Genomic DNA, 22,406 nt, shown 5'->3' with positions numbered 1-22,406 from the left:
CACCAGATCCACAAGTTCCCAGCTGCAAATACAGTTACAAACTTGTGCATACATGGGCAGCAACACATTCATCTGTTTTTTTTAGGGTGGAGAGGAGCCTTGCTCATCATTTTACTTGTATTTCAGCTGGATTTGCATGCTGACATTTTAAAAGCCATTGATCGCAGACTTATACCCACCACAAAAGGGAGACAGCATCCTGTCACCAATAATCCTAACACCCGAAGGATAAAACAGACATTGTCATCATGAGCTTTTCACAAGTTTTATTGTAAAATTTGAAGAAAAAGAAATTTACAGTATCTATAGAGAGCACTTAATGTGATTCTTTTTTTTGCCTCTCCTCTTCTATACCAGGTGTTACTGCAAATACACTGAGTGGTGCTATATAACACATCAAAGTAAATACAAATGTATTTCAAATGTTGCACACTAATACTGTGTAAGTACAAATCTCTACTAAAGTTGATGTATTAAAAATACTTTCATATATTTTATAAATAAGGGGGGGGGGGGAAATTCACATGTACAAGCATTAAAGAGGAGGCTTTTTCAGGCAAAGTTGATTTTTTTTTTCCACTGCACATTATCCAGTGTATGTGTTCAGTGTTGAAAATCATTATTAGTCTGTCTTGAGACAAATGAACCTGACTTGCAGCAAAAGTTAAAGGGTACGGATGTGCTGTTGACATGTTGTAGCTGTGTACATATGGGACAGTGCACAACTGACAGCAGGGTCTGCATTGGATCAGTGATGCAGAGGCTCTTTCATCAAGGGCAAAAGAAACAAAAATAACACACCCAAACCCACCTACTAAGGTTCCCAAAGCTTTTTCAGCAGGTCTTGTGGGCTTGTCTTGGTTCACTTTCTGAATAAGCTTTTGTGTGCAGGGTGAAAGCAGGACCTCTGTTTTGGCAAGAGCTGGGAGCACACACAGATTTCACAGACAGATGAAGTTGGGGCAGGGGGAATAAGCAGCTGAAAATGCTGTTCAGAGGCAAGCAGAGAAAGAAAAAAGGTGAAAACCCCCTCAGTTTAAAAAACAGCCCCATATCAGTTAGCAGCAGGCCACTTCATACATTTGTCTTGAAGCTTTACCTGTATTTTGCTTGAGCTGTGCTGTATCTGCTCTTCGGACTGAGCTCCCCTGGCATGATCCAATTTCCCTTGAGATTCCTGGTGCTATTTCTAGAGTTGTGCTTCATGGTGGACTTAAAAGACATATTGAAGTCCAGGATGAATAAAAAATCCACACAGGCAAATCACAGGCTTGTGTGTCTAAAATATAAAGTGCAGCAAAAGAGGCAGATATTTGTCTATTAAAATCCAAATGAGTGCTAAAATGTTGATCTCTGCTCTTAATGATTTAGGTATTGACAAAAGTGTTTAAATTTTGTTTTCTTCAGCCATAGCTTTCAAATTTAATCACAAATTTTCATTAGTTTTCAGTGTCCTCAATGAAGTTTGGTGAAATAAATAAAAGAGCTTTCAGCCTGCAGTCCCCTCACCTTTTATTTGGAGAGAATAATAATTTGTTAGGTTATTATTTTTGGCCATACGTTTGCCCAAATATTTATCCATGAAGAAGAGGAAGAATGTTTGGGATATCTTTTCCTGGGAAAGCTTTGTGCCTCCAGAAGTGAGAACCTAGTGCAGTAAGTACTCTTCAGGGATGCTATCAATTTTCCTACACACAGTCAGAGCAATTATACCAGTAGTTAGTCTGTTTTGAACTATGCAAACATGAAGAATCCAGCAAAGCAACTCCATCAAGTGCCTGTTTCAATGGCCTCACCACCTCCTTGCCAGGCTTGGTGCTAAAACCTCCCCAATTTTTCCTCCCTCTGCCTCCTCCATTCAATATTCTGCTAAGTGTCTGATAGCGAGGGTTTTTAGCTTAATCCAAGACACTTTAGCTAACTTGGCAGGGGGCTCTGGCACACTTTTCCAGTCTTGCTGGCCATAGTTCTGTATTTCTTTGGGGGTACTACAGTCGCAGTCCAGGGCAGTACTGTGCTTCCTGCTTCAGCATTTTTCCTGCTCTATTGCTTTTAGCAATCATCAGTTCTCACTGTGATTTTTTTGCCAATGTGGTCCATGTGTGAGGGAGAAAGGGTAATGCCACACCAGGATGTTGTCTACAAATGTGGTGGCATCTCCTTCCACATTGAAAAATAAAGACTATTGAAAATATGAAAAATAATAAAGAAAAAAAGAAGAATCACGTAAAGAGTTTTGAGGCTTGAGAAAATGCCTTGCCTTGATAGAATAAAATCTGTTTGAGAAATCATAAAGAAACTGATGGAGCTATCAGACTGAAATAATTTTACAGAGAGAAAATAGTGAGTAATTTTGGCTATGGGATAAAGATGGCATCCTGTGTGCCAGCAGTTGGATGCCAGTCAGCCAGCTTCAAAGCTGAGGTTGTGTTTAATACAGAGCTGACGTTGTGCTGAGCAAGCTCGGGAACTGGAAAAGTGCCGAGGGAGGAGGGTTTGCTGGCGCTTGCTGCCTGTGCCAACATGTGGTGTCGTCGTGCAGGAGCTCAGCTGTGCTCGTACAGCAGGGAATTTGATCTGCACTGGGACTAGATGTGCTCGTCTCCCTGTCTGACCCCACTTGGATCGAAGCAAATCCTCTGCAGAAATTCTGCGCTTTCCTGTGCGGAAACTTCCCTCCACCTTCTAGAAGTCAATTAACAGCAAGCTTACTGTGGCCTTAAATAAAACATTAAAACCTCTCGCTCTACAATACCTCTTGCAGTTAAAAAAAAACAAACAAAAACAACCCACCCCCCAAAAAATCAAACAAAAAAAGCCAACCAAACCCCCTCCTCTTCAGCTAATGCTTCACTCTTGGCTCTGCTGTGATTACAGGCAACATGCCAGCCAACATTGCACCCTCTTGCTGCAAGTTCAAGAGCAACTGGAAAGCAGACAGCTTTTGGGTTGGGAATCTGATGGTGCAGATGTGGCTATCACACGCCTGCAGCTGGAGAGAGAAAACTTTGCTAATCCGGGAACTTGATTTTGACTTCTGGAAATGCCAATGCTCTGACATTGTTAACTGGGATGGGTTCTTGTCTACCGGCTGCAGCTGGCTTTCTGCTCCCTGCTGCACCTGCTGCCTTTAGCTGATGGCTTTGGTCAAGTACCACAGACACCATGGACTGCCAAGGGTTGGATGCTGAAGTGTTTAATTACAAAAGCCTCTAGGCAGCAGTGGTTTGTATGGTAGAAGCACTGCAGCAGGGATCTTTTATTTTTTTTTAGTCTTGCCTTTTGTCTAACAACTACAAGTATTTGGAAAATATGATCCACAATCCCCCACATTTCCCAAATTTAAGACAAGACATGGAAGAGCCTTGTTGACCACTGAGTTCTGTGCCACTAGTATGAGATTTCATCCCTTTTTCAGGCATTTTTTTTTTTGCTTACAATGAGAGAGAAATCAAAACAGTAGAAAGAAAAAAAAACCCAAAGGAAAGCAGAGCTGCTTCCCAGCCACTGATTCTTGGAGGACTGTAAGTCACCTGAGCATCACTGGAAACACAGCCGCAACCCGGGCTGCAGCTCAGTCCCACCACTCAGACACAAGCCTTGAGTATTGGGGGACCTTTGTATTTTGGAGGCATCCTGATTTTTACCAAATGTGAGATTCCTGCCTTCTGGCCTCCTTTCCCTGTTTTTCAGGGTAATTTAAAAAATCCTCATAACTTCACGATTTCATTATTTTTAGAGATCATCATTAAAAAAGAACTAACCCTCTTGTGGAGACAGGTTAGAAAGAAAGGTGACATTTCAGGACATTCCTCTAGGAGATACAAGCGCTCTCTTCCCAGGCTCCCTGTGCTTGGCTGGGAATTTCTCCCGTCCTCAACACCAAATATCATTGCACCATCTCTTATATAAAAGAAACACACACAGGCTGGGGGTAGATGATCTATTAGGGGCAAGTAGCAGCACTAGAAGAGGCAAATACAACATTGATCTCTGTTTTGTTTGCCATGACCTAACTGTATTGTAGGTTGAGTGGATTTTTTTTTTTATTGTGTGTGTGTTGTTTTTTTTCTGTTTGTTTGTTTTGTTTGGGTTTTTGTTTGTTTGTTTGTTTTTGCTATCCCAAGAGAAAATGTGACAAGTGGTGAGTCAAGTGACAAATGCAGGTTTCAGATGGGAGGTAGAGAGGGAGTTGCAATCCAGTTTGGAAAGTGGGCTCTGGCTGCTTGCCTTATGGGATGCTCTTCATTAGAATAAGGATTTGCCTCCAGGTGTTCTGGGGAAGAAATTATCTGGGCATGAGGTGTTGAGCCACAAGACCCTTAGGGTCGAGTGTCACAGACTCCCAAGAGTTTGACGAAGAGAAGCAACAGCTATGGATGTAACCACCGGGATGTTCACTTAAAATAAAGCTCTGAATAGGGAGGGATAAAGGGGTTATTAGGGAAAATAAAGCATACGGGCATCGTGGCATGCCTGTGTCTTTGATGAATAACCAGGTTATTGCACTCACATCAACTCCTACATCTCCCTCAGCCTCAGTTCCTGCTTTCCTGTTCATTTTGTTGACCTGCTGCAGGGTTGTACATGGAATTAGCCGTTATCTCCTTACAGGATTGAGATCTTGGCCTTTTTATCTGTTTTGCGCAGTACCGAACACTCTACCGGGCACTCTAGCAATTAAGACCTAATCGTGGTACAAATCAAGTAAATAGGTACTTGTCAATAGGTCATCAGGACTCGTGCGTCTCTTGGGCAAAGCCGTGTTTGTGGAAGGTCAACACAACCACACGGCCCAGTTTCTTCAAGGTGTGTGGTTTTTAAGAGCCCCCCTCACCCTCTCCCCCAGCCCCTTTTGCAGGGGTTACTGAGCAGTTTCCCATCTCCCACCCATCCTGTGGACATGCCCACCTCTGCCCACTGAATTAGTTTGGGACTTCTGTTGATTTTTTTTTTCTCAGTAGTGGTCAATAAAAAAAAAAATCAGTCTTAAATAATATACTGATTATTGCCACAGATCTCAAATTAAGGCACTCACTAGTTTTCTCTCCAATTTAAAAGTGGACACTTTGTAAAAAGTCATTCAACTGCGTACTTAAAGACGTTACATAAAAAGTCACACTCATTCAGAAAGTGATAATACTAAGAGAAATACAAAGACAAAACGGTATTTCCATTATACTGCTGTTTAACCCCAACAATGAATGGAAAATGCATCTGATCTTGGGACTAGAGCCTTATGTCAACTAGGGACTATTTCTTCCATTATTCTAGTGTCAGAACACCCAACTGATTTATGAGTGTTACAGGATAACCAAGTGGTCATTAATTCCATTTAAATTCAATTAATTACTGTGACTAGTTAATTTATTAGCTAGGAATTACTTGTGAATTGGTGGAGAACACAAGGGGAGTGGGAAAGAATCTACAAAGCAGGAAACATAGTCTCTTTTTGACAGAGCTGAAAGGCAAAAATAAGTTGAAACATTTTCTGAGTATATATAAAATTTCTGTGTCATAAAAAAAATAAAATCAGAGTAACAAATGTGCAGCACTTTAATGTCAGATTTGACTGTCATTGGAACTGTTCACAAGTAGTGTGTACAATCTAAGTTGTACTTCATTTTCTAAGTATGATATATATATAACCATTAGGATAATTTGGAAAACACATCACCAGAACTTGGGCTGAAGAGGGAAGAAATGGAACATCTTTGGAAGGTCCAAGTGGGATTTTTCAAGTGAACGCTATTCCAATATTTTGCAACAAACAGGAAGAAGTGAGGTCTGTTACACATCTTTCACAGCCTATATATAAACCAGCCTCAAGAATATTTACCTGAACAGATATATACAGGGTTTTTAAAATATTCTTAAAAAAGTAATATTTGCTTGATCTATGACACAATGAGCGTCTCTACAGGGAAACTTAACACAGGCATAATAAAATATTCAAGAAGTCATAAAAGATAACACGAGAGCAGTGTTTGGCCTTGGTAAAACACATTTAGGATGACTGCAATGTATGGATACAGCTTTGTTCAAGAAAGGAGTTGTGCATATATAAAGGTACTTACAAAGCTGGTCTTCTCCTTTCCTTGACATGGGTATGTTTCCTAATCGGATGAGTAGAAAATCATAGACACCATGCATTGCTACAGGAAAGCTACATCAATCTGTTCTGTACATCTGCATTGCCATGATGGGACAGTATCTTCCAACCGCTATGGCTCATAAGTGAAAAGAGATGTAGGTTCCAGCCTATGGGTATTGAAGGGCAATTTCAAGGACTCCACATTTAATGAATTCATAGGATTCAGCTCCCCTTCTTCGTTTGTCTGAACAGATTTTTATATGTTCTCTATAGAACCAAAATCGTTTAAATTACTTCAGGTCTACAGCAATGCTAAAATGCTACTCTTTTGGTAAAAGTTTAACATTTAAAGCAAAGATTACCAGTGTCAGTCTGCATCCTTCTCATTTAAAACCGCTCTGTGTGCATTGTGAAATGGGTGACTTTAAGCATCTGTGGAGAAAAATAATTACCGCGCCACTGCATCTCACTGGGTGCATTCAGTAGCTGCTGCCGTACAAACTCTGCGCAACAAGGTCATTTGTAAAACGAGCTGAATCTTTCAGAAGGCCAACGGGTGCCTCCGATAGGACAGATGTTTATCTTGAGAGTTCTCACCAACATCAAGACCACATTTTCAAAGCATTATGTGGGATACAACAGCTTGGATGCGCCCACTGATGGTGGCAGTGGAGCTCGCCTGGTTTGCATGAGCCAAAGTTGCTCTTGCCCTGATTACTTCATGGTGATGGACATAGAAAGTTACAAAAAGGCAACAAGAAAAGTTTTTATATCTTCTAAATGTGCAAATGGATCTGTATTTTTTATAGGAAATCAACTGAAATTTCTCAATGTCAGCTGTTGCATTCCAGGGTAACCCAGCTGGCTTTACATCAATCTCTTTGCTCGTGACTAAAAGATAATTGGCTATAAACAAGTGTATTCTAAATGGGAAAAAAAAAATCACAAAGAAAAATTGTTTCTCAGGATGTCTGAAAAGAAACAGTCAAATTAAGGCTATGACCAGAAAATGAGTGAGTTTTCTATTGAAAATACTCTTTGTCATTGTAGCTATTATTTTATGAAGAACCAAGTGAATTCAGTGCTAGTAAATATTTAATGAGAGAAACCAATTTCTAGAAGTGTTGCTGCCTCCTATGGGAATAACCGTAACTAATTCTCTGGCCCTGAAGAGCAGATTTTGCATATTGTGCCCAAGCTGACCGCAGTCACAAGCTGCTGAAAGGCTAATGCCCCCCTCTCAATAACATTTTTTACAAACTCTGACCCCTGCTCAGTGTTTTTTTTTTTTACCCACTCTAATGGCCTAGATATTTCATGCCAAATTTCACAAATATGATCACACAAATACGCATTAGAAGAGGGGGGACTCATTAACATTGCCTTCAGTAGTACCAAGAGCAAAATTAAGCGCAGAAGCAAGCGAGCTGACAGTTACTATTTCTGTTAAGCCGCCTTCTGAAATCACATCCGTGAATCCTCCCAAAGCCATCCTGCAGAGAAAACGGATCAGTTTTCATTAAATCGCTCTCCTAGGTTTCTGTGGCTTGAAAACTGCTCTCTGATGCTTATTTTCCCTCATCATCCAAAGGTGAATTTTAACTGCGGTCACTGCTTCTGTGTCGGGGTGGGATATTCAGCACAGCTAACGGGCAAGGGATACAGGAAAGAAAAAGGATGGCTCGAACATAACATAAAAGCTCCTCAGTACGGAAAGTCAAAATCTGTTTTGTTCTACAGAATCACTAGGTTTCGTGGCTTATACGATCTCTCAGTGGAGATATTATTCGCTTCCCAGCATTTTTCTCATAACCACAAATCATACTCACAAATAAGAAATATTCCTTCAAAACCACTTCCTATTAGCAGAGCATACCTTATATTATAAAACTTGCAAGTAGACCAGTGTTGTACCATGAAGCCTATACAGGGTTTTTTTTCTTTATTTTTTTTTTTTTCCCCAGTGTAAAAATATACAATGCTACTGCTCATTTGTTGCAGTGTAAAGGTCCAACTGGTACTTGCCTGACGAAGGCTCTACTGCTATTGCCCTTTCATACCTCTCCAACCCAGACCACTGTATTACCCCTCCTTATACCTGAAACCTCACAGCGTAAAGTATTTTGCCTCCCATTTATAACAAACAAGGAATCTTTAGCTGGTGTAATGAGATACTGTCCAAATAATCCACTGTCTTTCACAATTCTGTTGTAGTTGCTCCAAGGCCAGTCTTTGGATGTGATGGGGTCTTTTAAATTCTTCAGTACATTCATTTTCCCCGTTGACAGCTCTACAAAAAGCACATCTGTTTGCAAATGTGAAGTAGCATATATATAGTACTGATTACCTTCAGTGAAAGAGGGTTGAAATGTCAGATCAGATACATGTATGTTTGTTTGTAAGTCATAAATCAACTTGATTTCCCCTTGGACAGTCAGCGCCTGGACTTTGATCCTGCCACTGTCTTCATCCGCGCTGACCAAATACCGTCCGTCTGGTGAGATGTATGGTGTGCCCGACACGTCGCTGTTGGGGCCAATGACGGCATCGGTCACACTGTCAATAATAAGCTGCGGTGACGCAGCCACTGACCTATTTCTCCTGCACTGGACAAAGAAGTAACCGCCCAGGTGGGTATAAGCCATGGTCTGTGGTACGCAGTTATGGTTTTTGAAGTTGATAGTCTTGATGTGGGTCACAGTTTCCAGGTCAATTTTGTGAACTGCAGATTTTGATTTGTTAAAGATGAAGCCAAACCTGAAATAGAAAACATGACACTGAAGTCATCTCTGGAGACACAGTGATATGCTTGAGAAAAGATGAAAGTCAGCACAACCAGGAAACTCTACCCTGTTGGTTTCGTAAGTGTGTGCAATACTGCTGTCTCTTTTCTGTAAGAAATCTCTCTCAGTGCTTCTAAAAAGTGCTAAAAGGAAGTATATATATCAGTTAAAACTAGCAGCCTGATCCTGGAAGCTTGAATATGTGCTTGAGTATTTAAATAACATCGTCAAGAGCTGAAGCCTTTTCTTGGCTAGACCAAGAGACAAGACAATAGGAATTATATTAAGGCTCAGGTCTTTTGGAGGTTAGTGTTGACCAGTTTTGTATCTAATCTGTTTCAGGTTTAAAGAGATGTAATTCAATAAGTAATCCGATCCCAAACATACTGTGAAGTACTCAAGACTTCTTCAATCTCAAAATAGATAACTGTTTAAAATAAAGCACATCCCAGCCAGGCTGGGGCCAGAAAATGATTTTAAGCTGCATGTATAACCATTGAGTGAAGACCATGTACAACTTCTTCTCTTAAATTACAGCATCAGATGGCAGCTGTGATGCACATTTGCTACCCCTGGGACCTGGGGACCATTGCAGGAGCTGGTAAAGCTGAGGTGTAGAACAGACTTGTGTTAAGCACTGTCCCACAGCCCAGGGAAGGTGTAAAACATTTATTGAGGAACAAAACCAGCCAGGGTGAGCTGAAGAAAACGTGTCTTTACTTTCTGCCTCAAGAGAGGGCAGACAACAATGGGCAGAGAAGAAATGTTCTGTAAAAGATATATGCTGCAGCACATCTGACCTTTTGCTGAAGACAAGAAAAGGTCAAGAATAGCCAAGAAAGGTTTCTGCTTAATTTGAGAGGGAGCCTATAGAAACAGTCTGTTTATGTTCCCTTGGGATTGGAGGTCACTGATACTGACTGACAAAAACTAATTCTACATTGAGTATCTTTTCATCCGTTCAATGCAGACAGAAGGAAATGAAGTGAATGCTTAGTTTTGTATCTCTTCTCTGAAAGATGTAAAATTGCTTTGTGAAATATGGAGGATAACGTGCTTGTGCACAGATAATATATATTTTGCTTAAAACACTGGGTTTATTTCTTTATTCTTAATCCATTTGTCAATGAGACACTCAGCAATGATTTCACTTCTAAAGAACAAGTCAATGTAGTGTATGATCCCATGAAAATCACTGGGCCAAGCCTTTCATTTTCTCATTATACTCGCATCCATTAGAAACTTCAGAAAATATCTGCAGTGGAGATTCATAGTGCACTGTGTGTGCAGAAATTGGATATGACACTTGTATTTCTCCTGGATGAATGCATTTTAAGTACACTTTAAAAAATGCTTTCCCTTACAGTATTTTTTCCCAAGACTTCCTTAATGCTTGGCCAAATGCCTGAAGAAGTTAAAAAATGGTTCTTATCATAAACTCTAATTTAAAAAACTGGGTCAGAATGTGTTTTATGTGCACACGGCTGCAGAAGAGGTGCAGTGCTTGCATGAAATCTGTGATCTGAAATCTCAAAGAAAACTTTGCACTTAGAGAGTTTTTAATAGACAACAATCTATCCTGGGAACTAATAAAAATGGATATATTCCTAGATATCCATCTGAAATAACAGGCAGCTGAAATACATATGCAGGAACATTTGCATACAAATATTTTTTGGCTGGTGGAAGAGATTGCTTAAATATACACCTTCCTAGGAAATGCTGGTATTGCCATTTATTGTTTCTTAGTGGAGAATTTAGAACGTGATCTCAGTAAGCCTCATTAGACTGTGAGCAATTATTTTTCTGTGCTGAGGGTGAGAGAGAACGGACAAAGACCTGGCCCTGAACAAATGAAATAGGAAATTAGGCATTCTCTGCTTTGCACTTCGAAGGCTATGGACAATTACCTACATTTAATATATCTTAAGGAAGACCATCTCTATACAGTTGATTAATCACACTGAAGCAAAAAGACAACAAAACAAACAAAAAAGAAACAGAATTGTTCCACCATTCTGTCTTTGAACCCAGACCATACCTTCTCATCAGCTTTAGCATTCAGCAGAGGCACCTACCTCCTGACACCACTATTAGTCAGAATGATATTTTGAAAGTGAAATGGAAAAATGAGGTAGGGAAAAATTAAGAATGACAACCATGAAGTATGTCTCATTATTTTGTGTTTCAGGAAACAAAGTTATTTATTTTGGATCAGATTCAACACATAATCATTTAAGTGTGACCTCCCTGTCTTCAGTGTTCACTGCAGGGAACCTAAGATTAATGTAAGGAGTTACACCATGATTTTTTGAGTGTTGAACTTAGTTAAACTGTACTGGAGACAGAAGATGGTTAAACAGTTGTTATAACATGGTAAGAATAGAGTAAATTGCTGTGCCGTTATCATCAATTTTTATAATGTTAATGGGAGGCTTCCAGTGCCTGCTTGGGAAGCAGCCAGTACTATTCCAAGTAATTAGTATGTTAGTTATACAATCTCATTAACTACTACATCACATTAACATTCAAATGTTATGATGGTTCAGAGAGGTGTCTTTTTTAATATGCAGTGCATACCATTTTTCTGCTCAAACCATACACCTCACAAAGAGATCCAATATTTGAACAAGTAAATAGTTGAAAACACGTGGCAGGACCATGCTTCATGCTTCAGGTAGAGTAAACTTTTACCACTTCAGGCCATAAATCTTTGACACTGGTTTCTGCCCAAATTAATAAAGTGGTTTTGAGGAGGGAAGGCAGTTTTCCGGCCATCGAATTCCTGGCACAAGCAACCCTGGGCAGCGTGTCTCGCTTTGCTGCAAGGAGCCATCACTGACCAGCCTGAGGTTTGGACACCTGCGGACGGTCCAAGGGAAGTCCAGGTTTGTTTCTTGTGTTTCCATTGATTCACTGAATAACTACATGCAATTTGGTCAACCGTTTCTCCATTTCATATGTGAAAATGGGAATAAGAGTGGTTAGTTTGATCACAAATTCATTCATTAACAGTTGTCAAGTGCTGTAAGATTATTAGAAGGATGCCCACTAGAAGAAAGCAGCGTGATCACTGTTGCTATTCATTAAGATAATTTCTTACCTAACATGATTAATAATAAGATTTGTAGGTGGTATAAAAAAATCATCCACTCCTTCAAACGGTGTACGGATAACATGCTGATCCTCCCCTGCACTTGCTTCTGGTATTACCTACAATAAATACACACCAGGTTGGCTACAAGAAAAGCAGCAAGTAAGGCAAAATGTACATACAGATTACACAGTCACGCACGGTACGGAGTGGCTTTTCCCAGGGATGTAGAAGACTAAAACTGACTAATAACTTCAAAATATTGTTTGGTGTAGCTCTCTGGAAAAAGGTGTGCTAATAAATAGTATCTGAGGCTTGACATTTGTAAGGTAAGTACACAATTCTACTTTCGTACCATGTTTATATCTTGAGAAAGAGCCATCATGCAGGAGCTGAAATAGTACAACAACACTAAGACCACAACAATTTATTCCCCGCTGTCTAAAATAAACATTTATTTCATGGTTATGTTTATTAATCTCACATAAATGCACAGCGATTATTTATCAGCTTGAAGGATCAAACACTAACTCACAGCAGTTAATTATCACTTTGAAGAACTGTTCATCCATGGACTGCACCACATACAATTCAGGCCCTTGGGCTGTGCGCCCCTCCCCGTGCTGTCCCCAGGTCACGGACACTCAGCTCCTCCATCGCTCCAGAAAAGGAGATGTGGAATTTTTCAATAATTAAAATGTTAAATATTCAAATTGCTTGCTCGGTTCAAGATGACTTTAGCCCATTCATTAGGAACTTCTGCTCTAATGTGCAACAGTAGTTGCTTTGAATTTACAGCTACATAATTCATTAAGGAAATGCTAAAACCCTACAAGGTTTAGTTCAGACAGATGTTCTGGTCATGCCATTTAGATTTCTTCCAATTAGATTGCTCAAGAAAGATGCCCACTCTTGCACAGTGCTTTCAAAAAGCCAGACATTTGCTTCCCATAAGCCAGTAACGGCTAAACAACAGCATCCTGTGAGCTGGCTGCATGGGTTGTTTGATAAATCCCTGACTGCCAAGGAACGAGTGGAAATTGAGATCAACCTATGCAGTAGCATCTTTGTTAAAAAAAAGATATTTTATTGCATGTCTGCAACTAACAACTGCAGGTTTTCAGAATGGATTTTTCCAAATTAGAAGTCGCTCACCTCTTGGGAAAGACGGACAGTAAAAAGAAAAGATCTGCTGATGCTGACGCTAATCTCATTCTCTACATGTGTAACTGCACTTCATAAAGGTAACAGAAAGGACTATCTGAGAGCTGGAATCTTATAACAAGTTTCCAACTGTGCAGATGGTGTGTTCTTCTTAATAATCACATGCTTGTGCCATCTCTCCTTTAATTACAGAAACCTCTCACAGCTGGATGGAAGAAATTAAGTCCAGGAGGGTAAAGAGAGCCCATTTTGTCTCCTTAGACCCTGTACAGAAAACTTGTCCCCAGGTGAGACAAGCTGGTGGCATTGCCTCAGAAACCTTCATTTATTTGCCTCTATTCTGTTTCTGGCATATTTTCCTGAAAATGCCCATGTTGAGTTGCTGGTCCATTCCTTACTATTTAAAACCTGCAGGCTGCAGCCAGTATCTCAGATGGAGCACGTGGCTGGTGAGGACAGCTCATCCCACCTTCATTCCAGCATCTCCAGCAAAGCCTTGGGCAGCGCCAAACTAACACAGACTCCAGATTTGTAGGTTTTTAGGTCAGAAAGCACAGTCACCCTTCTTCTCTGCCTGTTGGGGAATGCTTTAATGCAGACTTAGACACAAACATTTCTGGTAGGAGTATTCACATGACACCTTTGTTTCCAGAGAGGCTGGGCAGTAAGTGCCAGAAAATAACTACTAGGGAAGGGTATGTCTGGATGGATCACATCAGCTCTTGTGTCAGCTCTGTCATATGACATACAGCAGCAACAAAAGGCTGCATCAGATGCCTGCACTTAACGTTTCTGTACCATCAACTGAAGAGTGAATCCTCCAGGGCAATCCAGAAATGGAAGCTACTTTAGTTGCCCAAATCTATGTGCATTACTGTGCCCCACAGAGCCCAGTATCAACAGTGGGTCTGATGGTGCTGAGCATGGAGCAGCTGCAGGGAGCTCCCTGGCACCCCTCCAGTGGAAACACCAACACCCAATAACAGAGCTTGTCCCCAAGGCTTTACATTTGCTGTTTATGGGCTTCTTTTCATGCTCTAGGGAGCCCCTTTTTGCATTTTACTGTGAGGAACAATTCTACCACATGAAGCTTCACTATCATCCAAAAGGAGGATGAAGGCTTGTGAGACACAAGTGACAAAATGAGTTTAAAGAAAATAAGCAGCAATTTAGTGCACTGGCAGAAAATCTGGACTTCTCCTATGTATAAGACAAGAAGAGGTAAATGCCTTTACCAAACTGAAGAACAGGATGGTTTTGATCAATGCATAACGGTGACAGGCTAGTAATCCTTAAAGAGGTATGAATATTGAGGTACAATACAATCCATTCACCTTTTAATGTTTCTTTTTTACATGCAATGCTCCCAGACTCTGCAGAGAGAAAAATTTGCAGGTCATCATAATGTCTGCGAAGGGTGTGCTGCAGCTCTGCAGTGAACACACAGTCCCTGCCTTAGGCTCCACCTTGAATGTGTTGCTCAGCCTGACCTGCACCTCCAATGAAAACACTACCAACAGCCGAAAGAATAACAGATTTTTCTGCAGAAAGTGTGTTCTTTGTGGCTTCTTGGTACCTGCTGCTTTTAGACCTCAATCAAGTGAGAAAGAAGCTGTGCTCGCACAGGCTGCACAAATGACCTGGAGCATCGCAGGTCCATAGCGTTCGCAGTCAGCTGCCAGCCCCTGCTGTACGGTGTTATAGCACTTGGCTCTGTCATCAGCCTTAAACAAAACAGACCTTGGCAACAAAGCAGTCCTGCTGCCAGCCTATGGCACAGCCATTGCTCAAAACCAAATTAAACAGCAGGAAAAATATGTGAGGATGGACAGAGAAGGGATGAATAAAACACACTAGATATGCAAATGAAAGAGCAGCTTTAAATAGAGACCATTAAATGCTGTTAATTACCTGCAACCAACCAGCCACCAGCTTGCTACCAATGATGCCAAGCCAAGTAAGGGTAAAGTCTCGGGTGCACTAGGACTTACCTGCAGTGTTGGGGAGGATTTCCGCATGTCACCCCAGCTCAGCACCCAGACTTGGTCATGGGACTTGTCATAATGTAATTTGGTTGGTAACGGGTCAACATCCAAGGACTTAAAAAAAAAAAAACCAGAGAGGTATTTACGTAGTGACCCAAATGCACATGACGAACACTGAATTAGTTTACTCCAGACATTCTCACTGTTACACCCAGCTTTGCACACAAGTACCTCCAAATCAACTGGGGGATCAGCAGCAGCACCAGCAGTAGAAAAATCTGGCTGCTCAGTGCTGTTTTCCAACTAGACATCACTCCATCTTCTGTTGTTACTTATAGCCAGTAGATCAGGGGACAATTTTTGCTTGAATTATACCCCCACCAGTTCATTCTTCTCAACCTGCTTATAACCGAGGTCAGGCAGTGGCTCTGTAAGTCAGAAATTCATTCTAGCGTTATTTTGTCATGCTAGCTGCAAGCCTGGCTGCAGATGCAGCCCCAAGATAATGACGAACAGTCTGTAAAGGGCTTTTTCCTGCCAGGGAGTTTACAAAAAGTGTAAACTCACGGGTGAAAGCATGGGTGATGTCTGCAGATCCACTGAGCAAAGATCTACTTTTTTTTGTCCCATATCAAAGTATTTTGTCATCACTGAATAAAGCATTCCCCTTGTAAGTACCTGCATGGCTTTCTGAGTCTGGATATCAATTATCATTACTCTGTTCTGCTTAGGCTGTGTCACATAAATGTACTTGTCTCTGACATTGACTGCTGAAGCCCAGAGGCAGGACTGAGTGCCTTCGCCTTCCCCTCTAGGACAGATCTCTTCCTGAAAAAAAGAAAGAGGAGAAAAGGTTTAATTTCTACAAGTTGAGGGCCTGCAGCAGAAAGAAGCTTAGCCTTGAAAATCATAGAAAAAAACTCCGTGGGGATTCCATTAAGATGATTTCTTCCCCTTTCTCTCCTGCAAAACATGAAATAATTATTTTATCAGGTAGCACACCGTAGCTTGGCTTTACCCCATGACATTAACCAGCTGGACCTCCTGCAAACTCATGCTGAATTTAAATAACCACATAGTCTATGGATCTGTCTTTTGAAGTACACTGTAGTTCATTGACACTTGCAGTGCTGTCAGCATTTATTAGCAATAGAAATATCACTCCGTGCTTTGAAAAAAACAGAGATTTACATTAATTGAATCACAGGTTTATATTTTTCATAAAGCCTTCATTTTCAGTTCAGGAGAGCATGCTCTAAGATGCTTGTGCTCAGGGAAATGGTAGCAAAACAAGTAGGATCCTACAGCCTATTGCTCCAATGTAGACGCTTCCCCTGTTCAAAAGGAACCAAATGCTGTTGCTTTGGACCAAATCCTGTTCACAACTGCCTGATGCCTTATTTTGTCTCTGATCCTTCACTCACTGAGTTCTGTGCAAAAACTAGTATTAGGTTTAGTGGGAGCTCACCAGTACCCTCAGTTTGAAGACTGACATATGGTCTCACCAACAAGCCCCTGCATTCTGGCTACTCTTCATTGCTTTTCCTTCTGTTGAGTTGTTTTATGTGAAAGAACATTTGTGTGGGACCAGGCTGCAGTGTGGAAACAAGGGTAAAGCTAAATGAACACATATATATTTTAGTGAGCACAACTGCTGGTCTTAAATCTTATGGATACAAGATTGGGGTCACTTTAAATGATGGCACAACATCCTTGTGAGGACAGCGATTAGAGCAGCAGAGCTCTTTTGGCGAAAGAGAAGGTACCAGCAAAAGCAATGCCAACACCAGGTCTGTACCAGAGTAATGATTCCGGATAAAAAGATTTCACCTCAAAGCAGCCCAGGTCCATTGGTTCAGTAGCTTGGTGGAGACCATGTGGAAGGGTTGAAGATACAAGACTCAACAGCTGGGCTGTGTGTTCCTTTCTGCCCTCCAGCCAGGCTGGGGATCATCACTATTGCAAGTTAAACTATGCTACAAAAGCCAGCCTTGGGCTTGCAGCAGCCGTGTTACAATGGCCAAGCACCCAACAGCCTCCGAAGTGCCCTCCTCATCCTCCCCTGTGCCCTGGGCTGGGGCTCTCACAACACAACATCCACCAAAGCCAACATAAGCAGGGAAAGGTCACCGGACTTCCTGCTACAGAGCTCAGATGCAGCTGCTCTGTCTGATTTTGTGCCTTCTAATAGCAAATAAAGAAACCTCTGTTGTAGAGAAACCCTCCTAAAGTTGCAGGCTGGTGTCGCTGTCTACATGGCAAACACTCAAGATACTAAAAGAGAAAAGGGAGTAAAAATAAGTCAATCCTCCATATACCAAGGGAAAATGCCCTATGATATCTGTAGGAAACCCTTAGAGATCTCTCTGAAAGGCAGCCAAGTAATGACGTTAAAAATCCCTTTTTATGCCCACCGCTGTGCTGACATTATTTCCTTAAGTGCCCTCTCTCCTCTGTTCTTTTCAAGCTGTTTCTCCAGAACCACCTCTTCAATATTTACAGCTCTTCGGAAAAGAAACACAAGTTACCTATCTTTGAGTAGCTACAGCTCAAGTGTAGCTTAATAGTAAGTTCATGCTAAGGACCAGCCTAGGGGTGAGCATCACTCTGGATTTGAAGTGAAGTATATTACAATATTCCAGTGGAAAAAAAAAACAACGGTATCAACCACAAATTTATTGAGATTTTAAAAAATACTGAATACAGACTCACAGGAAGATCTTAGCCCATGGTAGCAGAGCCTGACCCAGCTCGTAGGGCTCATGATAGTGGTTCTGCCCTTTTATTGCTCCCAAAATTGAAAGCAAGGCTGAGCCCTTTTCTCCAGAAGGGAGCCGCATTCTCAGCTTCCCCTGCAAATTGAGCCTTTTAAAAAAACCTGAACAACGGAGTGACTAACAAAGCATTTCTGGATATATTTCAGCACCTGTATTTTCTGAGATTTGATAGTTTCATGAGTATATATGTGCTGTGTGTTACCACGTGTGAGTACACGGCACAGGTCACTGAAAACACTGGCCTCCCAGCATGTGTTACCCACGTGCCACATTGAGCTTCGCTGTGTGCGAGCCAGTGCTTGACGTCTGCTGCCACCTGAACAAATTTTCCTTGCAATTTCCTAAAGCAAGGGTTAGGTAAACTCAGTACTGGCAGAAAATGCACATGAGGACAGTGCAGGTCTCTGGTTCAGGAGCAGAAGAGGCAGGGGAGCAGCATGGCACAACCATTCTCTGTGCACTCTTACTCACGGTTTAACCTGGGAAACTATTTCTAAGGAGAAGAAAATAGCCCATTCCTTTGCCTATGGAGCTGTCAGTAAAAAGGGCCAGTGAGCACCACGGAGTGATGTCTGCATCTCCTTGCTATTGAGTTTCACACTTTCTGTACAGCCCAGTTACAACTTTTGGGCATGGATATATAAATAGGTCAAAGAGGGCAAGTGAAAATATTTGCCTACATTTTGATATGATAACTGTCATCAAAGTCTCTGTAGCATGCCAGTAATCCCCCCATGCCTGTCTTATAACATATGTGGTTCCCTTAATTTTCAAGAAGAGAAGATGATAAACCTCAGGGATGCCACACAAAGCTCATCAAGCTCCAAAATCCCTGTGTCCTTCAGCAATAACAACCTTTGAAGAGATTAAGAGAAAGTTTCCCAGCTGTCGGGTTTAGGACTTACATAACTTGTGAAAATCCTCTCTTCGGGCCTGATGTGTCTCTGGATTTCACATTCGTTTGGCTGAAGGACTGTGATCCCATCATCGGAAAAGACATAGAACATATTCCCAACACTCAGGCCTTGAAGGGGGATAAAGCAAAAGGAGCAGGAATTCTTTTTTATGCTTCTATAGCTGTTAGGACTTTTTAAAAAACCTCTCCCTCCTCCCCCAACAAACAAAATCTGCCTTAGACAGAAGTTGGCCATTTGGATATAGTAGGTGCATTCACAAAATCAAATTTCATGTCACAATGAGGGCTTCAAGGAGTGAAGAGGTACAGACACGTTCAAAAATGCATTGCCTTGGTGGCGGTTGCATGCAGATAGCTATGTTTGGGTCGTGTGCATTTGTACCAAAGCAGGCTTTGGTCAAAAGAAGCCCCCGTATTACACTATAGCTCCCTCAGATTATAACTTAGGTTTTTTAATGTTTTCCTTAAAAATAGCTTGCTAATAATTTGAGAACTGAGAAGCTGTAGTTAAAATTAAGCTAAAAGTTGGTTTGTAACAGTTTACTTGATTTCTTGTAACCGCAATGCAAAAATCAATGTGTTTAACATCTGTTTCATGAATGAAAATACAGTCTCTGTTTTCTTCAGCTAACCATAGCCACCAAAACAAATACATTTTTGAAATCTCGCAAACTGTAATTCACAAATGTGGAGTAGTTCAGCATTGCAATAGCACTCATTTATCCAACTGGGGCATTCCAGATTTGGAAAACTACCTGTCATTGCTTTGCTGTTAGGAGATCATATTTTCTCATTTCTGTCATGCAGAAATGCCTTAAAACACAGATTATTTAGCTGTTCTTCAGCTACATGCAATTGGAGTAATGAGCATCTGTAAGAAATGTTCAGGATCTTTTCAAACACTCTAGTTAGAAAGATCCAAGCACCATTTCATCTTTTTCACATTGCCACCAGTATGTGTTTGCAATGACCACTGTCACCCCCTGTGATGCTGATAGTGCACTTATCTGCCAACGATATGGTGATGTGATAATTTGTAATTAATTACGTTTTACCCATGGTGAAATAAGGTCCTAGTTCTACAGATCTGAACAAGGTTCAGTGTTATGATTCCCTTGATTGGTTTGTGCCAGCTCACATCTGCAGAGCTTCTCACGTCTCTTAAGTGTTTGCAGGATTGAGGTCTAAATCATCACAGGAAAACTTCACAGTAAAGACATGTATAATTTGGATAAATACATTTCTGTGGGATCATGTGTGTAGAAAAAAAACATACTGAACTTCCATTGAGAACTGAGTTATCTTTATGGACTAAGAGCTAACTCTTCATAAGTACATTGTTAAAACATTTCATTCGGGCACTTTGGACCAAAATCCACGCTCACAGCACACACACAACCCCCATCTGCTTTGATAGGATTTGAGTGAATACATCAGAGGGCAAATTTAACCCTGGCTGGAATGAGTGCGCATACTTTCATAAATAAAGGTTTTTATCCTACAAAGTGGAAACAGGCAGGCAACAAATTATGACCATTGTGAAGATGCTTATTACTATTTTCATGCAGGATAGTAGTGTGATTTTGTCTGATGATCCTATTACAATGAGAGTGTATTTCCAAACTAAGATTTTGATAATAAATTTACCCAGCAGATATAGTGACTTGGCAAGTCCCATCATTTATTTGACAGTAAAATGAGTGCAAGTTTTCCTGCTGACTGGCTAAAAATTGCTAATAGCACTCAGGTACTCTCTTTTTGAAGTTTACCAATTTAAATTAAAAATACTTTTTTTTAGAGCGTAAACTTCACACCAATGTTTAGATAAAGCAGGATTTTAATAGACAAAGGAGATGTTTTATTGTGACTTATAAAGTATTGGCCACATCTTGATTGGGGTACATCTCTAACAATCTCATCGACATCGGTAAAACAGACTCCACTCATGATTATACTGCTACAACTCCTCAATGTAGAGAATTATTTCAGTACAGAGGTGGGCAATGGAGAACTTTGCTCAGTTGTGTTATTTATACTAATGAGGCAGGTACTACATTGGGAACTAGAGGATTAAAGAGGAGGAGTTTTACTTTTTCCCCCCTTTATTTGAAGATATTTCAGATCGGATGATGCAACTAGTTAAAAAGCTAAAGGTTTTATAAAATGCAACATACTTAATCTGTATAACCAAAAAAACCAAACAAACAAACCCCAAAATGCCAATAAGAATGGGGAGGGTCTCCTAAACAGAACTGTTCTAATCTGAACCATTGCAGATGAAGTTGATTCTAAAATGTTTATTAATTCAAACACTTCAGGAGGACAGCTAATGACAAGAAGAGTTTTCTTTCTTTGAGGAATACAACCTCCATCTGAGTGTGCATTTGTATTTCCCTCCTTTGAGATAAAAGGGAAAATGTGTCACCATGGAATATTCTCTTCTGATAGTCCAATAATTTTCCTCAATTTAATCTAAATGCTTGGAAGCATTTTAGAACTTTAATTTGGTAACAAAAAGGCTTTCAGCTTTTTAAGTGCATGCATTCATATAACTGATGATTGCCCACTGGCATGATAAAAAACAACATTCACCGCAAAAATGAACATTGGCATGAAAAAAAATCTCTACCTCACATTTGGGCTACTCATAGTATTTTTTGTACACAATTAAAAAGTAGTTTGTACATTGAGTAAATACTGCATGTGCTTTCAGGTCCATGTTTAATGGCTGGCCATGCTATGTGCACTCATTTCTTGAGGTTTTACTTGTGAATGATTTGTGAAAGGTTTTGAGAACAGACTGACAGACTTTTAAAAATGACCAATTACTTGTGTTAAAACTCGGACTTGCAGAAAAAAGCTTGTTCTATGCAATATTCTGTGTAGGCATGGTCCCGATAGCTTTAGTTACTACAGACCTTGTGGGCATGAGGATGTGATCATTTCAAAAGAGCTCTAGTCTACCAATCCATTTGATAATATTGCTACTTACACATGTTTTCATTATAACAGAATTGAAAGAATATGTTAAAATGTAAAACCAAAATATTGTTCCTCTCTTCTAGCTTTCTCTGTGTCAAGATTCCACATGCTAAAGTATGTTCAATGGATTATTTTTCTAAAAAAAAATGTGCTGATCAAATACTATAGAACAACACAGGCAGGGGAATAAACCTGCTCTAAAGATAGCATTGTTTAGGAACATCAATAGTACATCTGCATTTACTGTCTGTGTTTTCTCTGTACATTGCTCATACTTTTATTTCAAATGTGCAAGGTTGACAAGCAGCAAGTCCATAATGTCCAGCAGAATTATAATAAGACTTTCTGCAACCAACTTCTTAGCTGTTCTTTAAATATTACTGTACTTCTACATCTGGTAGAGTTATCCAAGTAATTTCTTTAAAAAGGAGCATAGGGGATGCAGTATATGAAGAGCCATGTAGCACCATGCAGATGATGCTGGACTGATTAGATGCAATAGAGTTTTCACTTTGAAGCAGACGGGAAATAGCAATTCTTAGTGCCCATAACGCCATTTAGAGGAACATTAGCAGTTAAGAGTGCAGCAGGCACTTGCAGGTGGCACATTT

The 22,406-nt window shown here is 40.5% G+C and overlaps 1 protein-coding gene across 1 annotated transcript in view; it reads right to left on the bottom strand.

The window, feature by feature from the left end:
* Nucleotides 1-7,729: 7,729 nt before the first annotated feature.
* The window catches only part of FSTL4 (follistatin like 4), a 208,091-nt gene continuing 193,414 nt past the window's right edge, over nucleotides 7,730-22,406 (bottom strand). The window contains exons 11-15 of the mRNA XM_080353521.1: nucleotides 18,803-18,921; nucleotides 15,799-15,948; nucleotides 15,127-15,234; nucleotides 11,981-12,090; nucleotides 7,730-8,851 (exon numbers count right to left, since the gene is read on the bottom strand). Coding sequence (XP_080209647.1) covers nucleotides 8,149-8,851; nucleotides 11,981-12,090; nucleotides 15,127-15,234; nucleotides 15,799-15,948; nucleotides 18,803-18,921 — 1,190 coding nt within the window. The 3' untranslated portion in view covers nucleotides 7,730-8,148. The remainder of the gene's footprint in view (nucleotides 8,852-11,980; nucleotides 12,091-15,126; nucleotides 15,235-15,798; nucleotides 15,949-18,802; nucleotides 18,922-22,406) is intronic.

Source organism: Nesoenas mayeri (genome assembly GCF_963082525.1).
Source record: "Nesoenas mayeri genome assembly, chromosome: 14".
NCBI lineage: Eukaryota > Metazoa > Chordata > Aves > Columbiformes > Columbidae > Nesoenas > Nesoenas mayeri.
The sequence above is the reverse complement of the archived record's forward strand: the minus strand, read 5'-3'. Positions and strand labels throughout refer to the sequence as shown.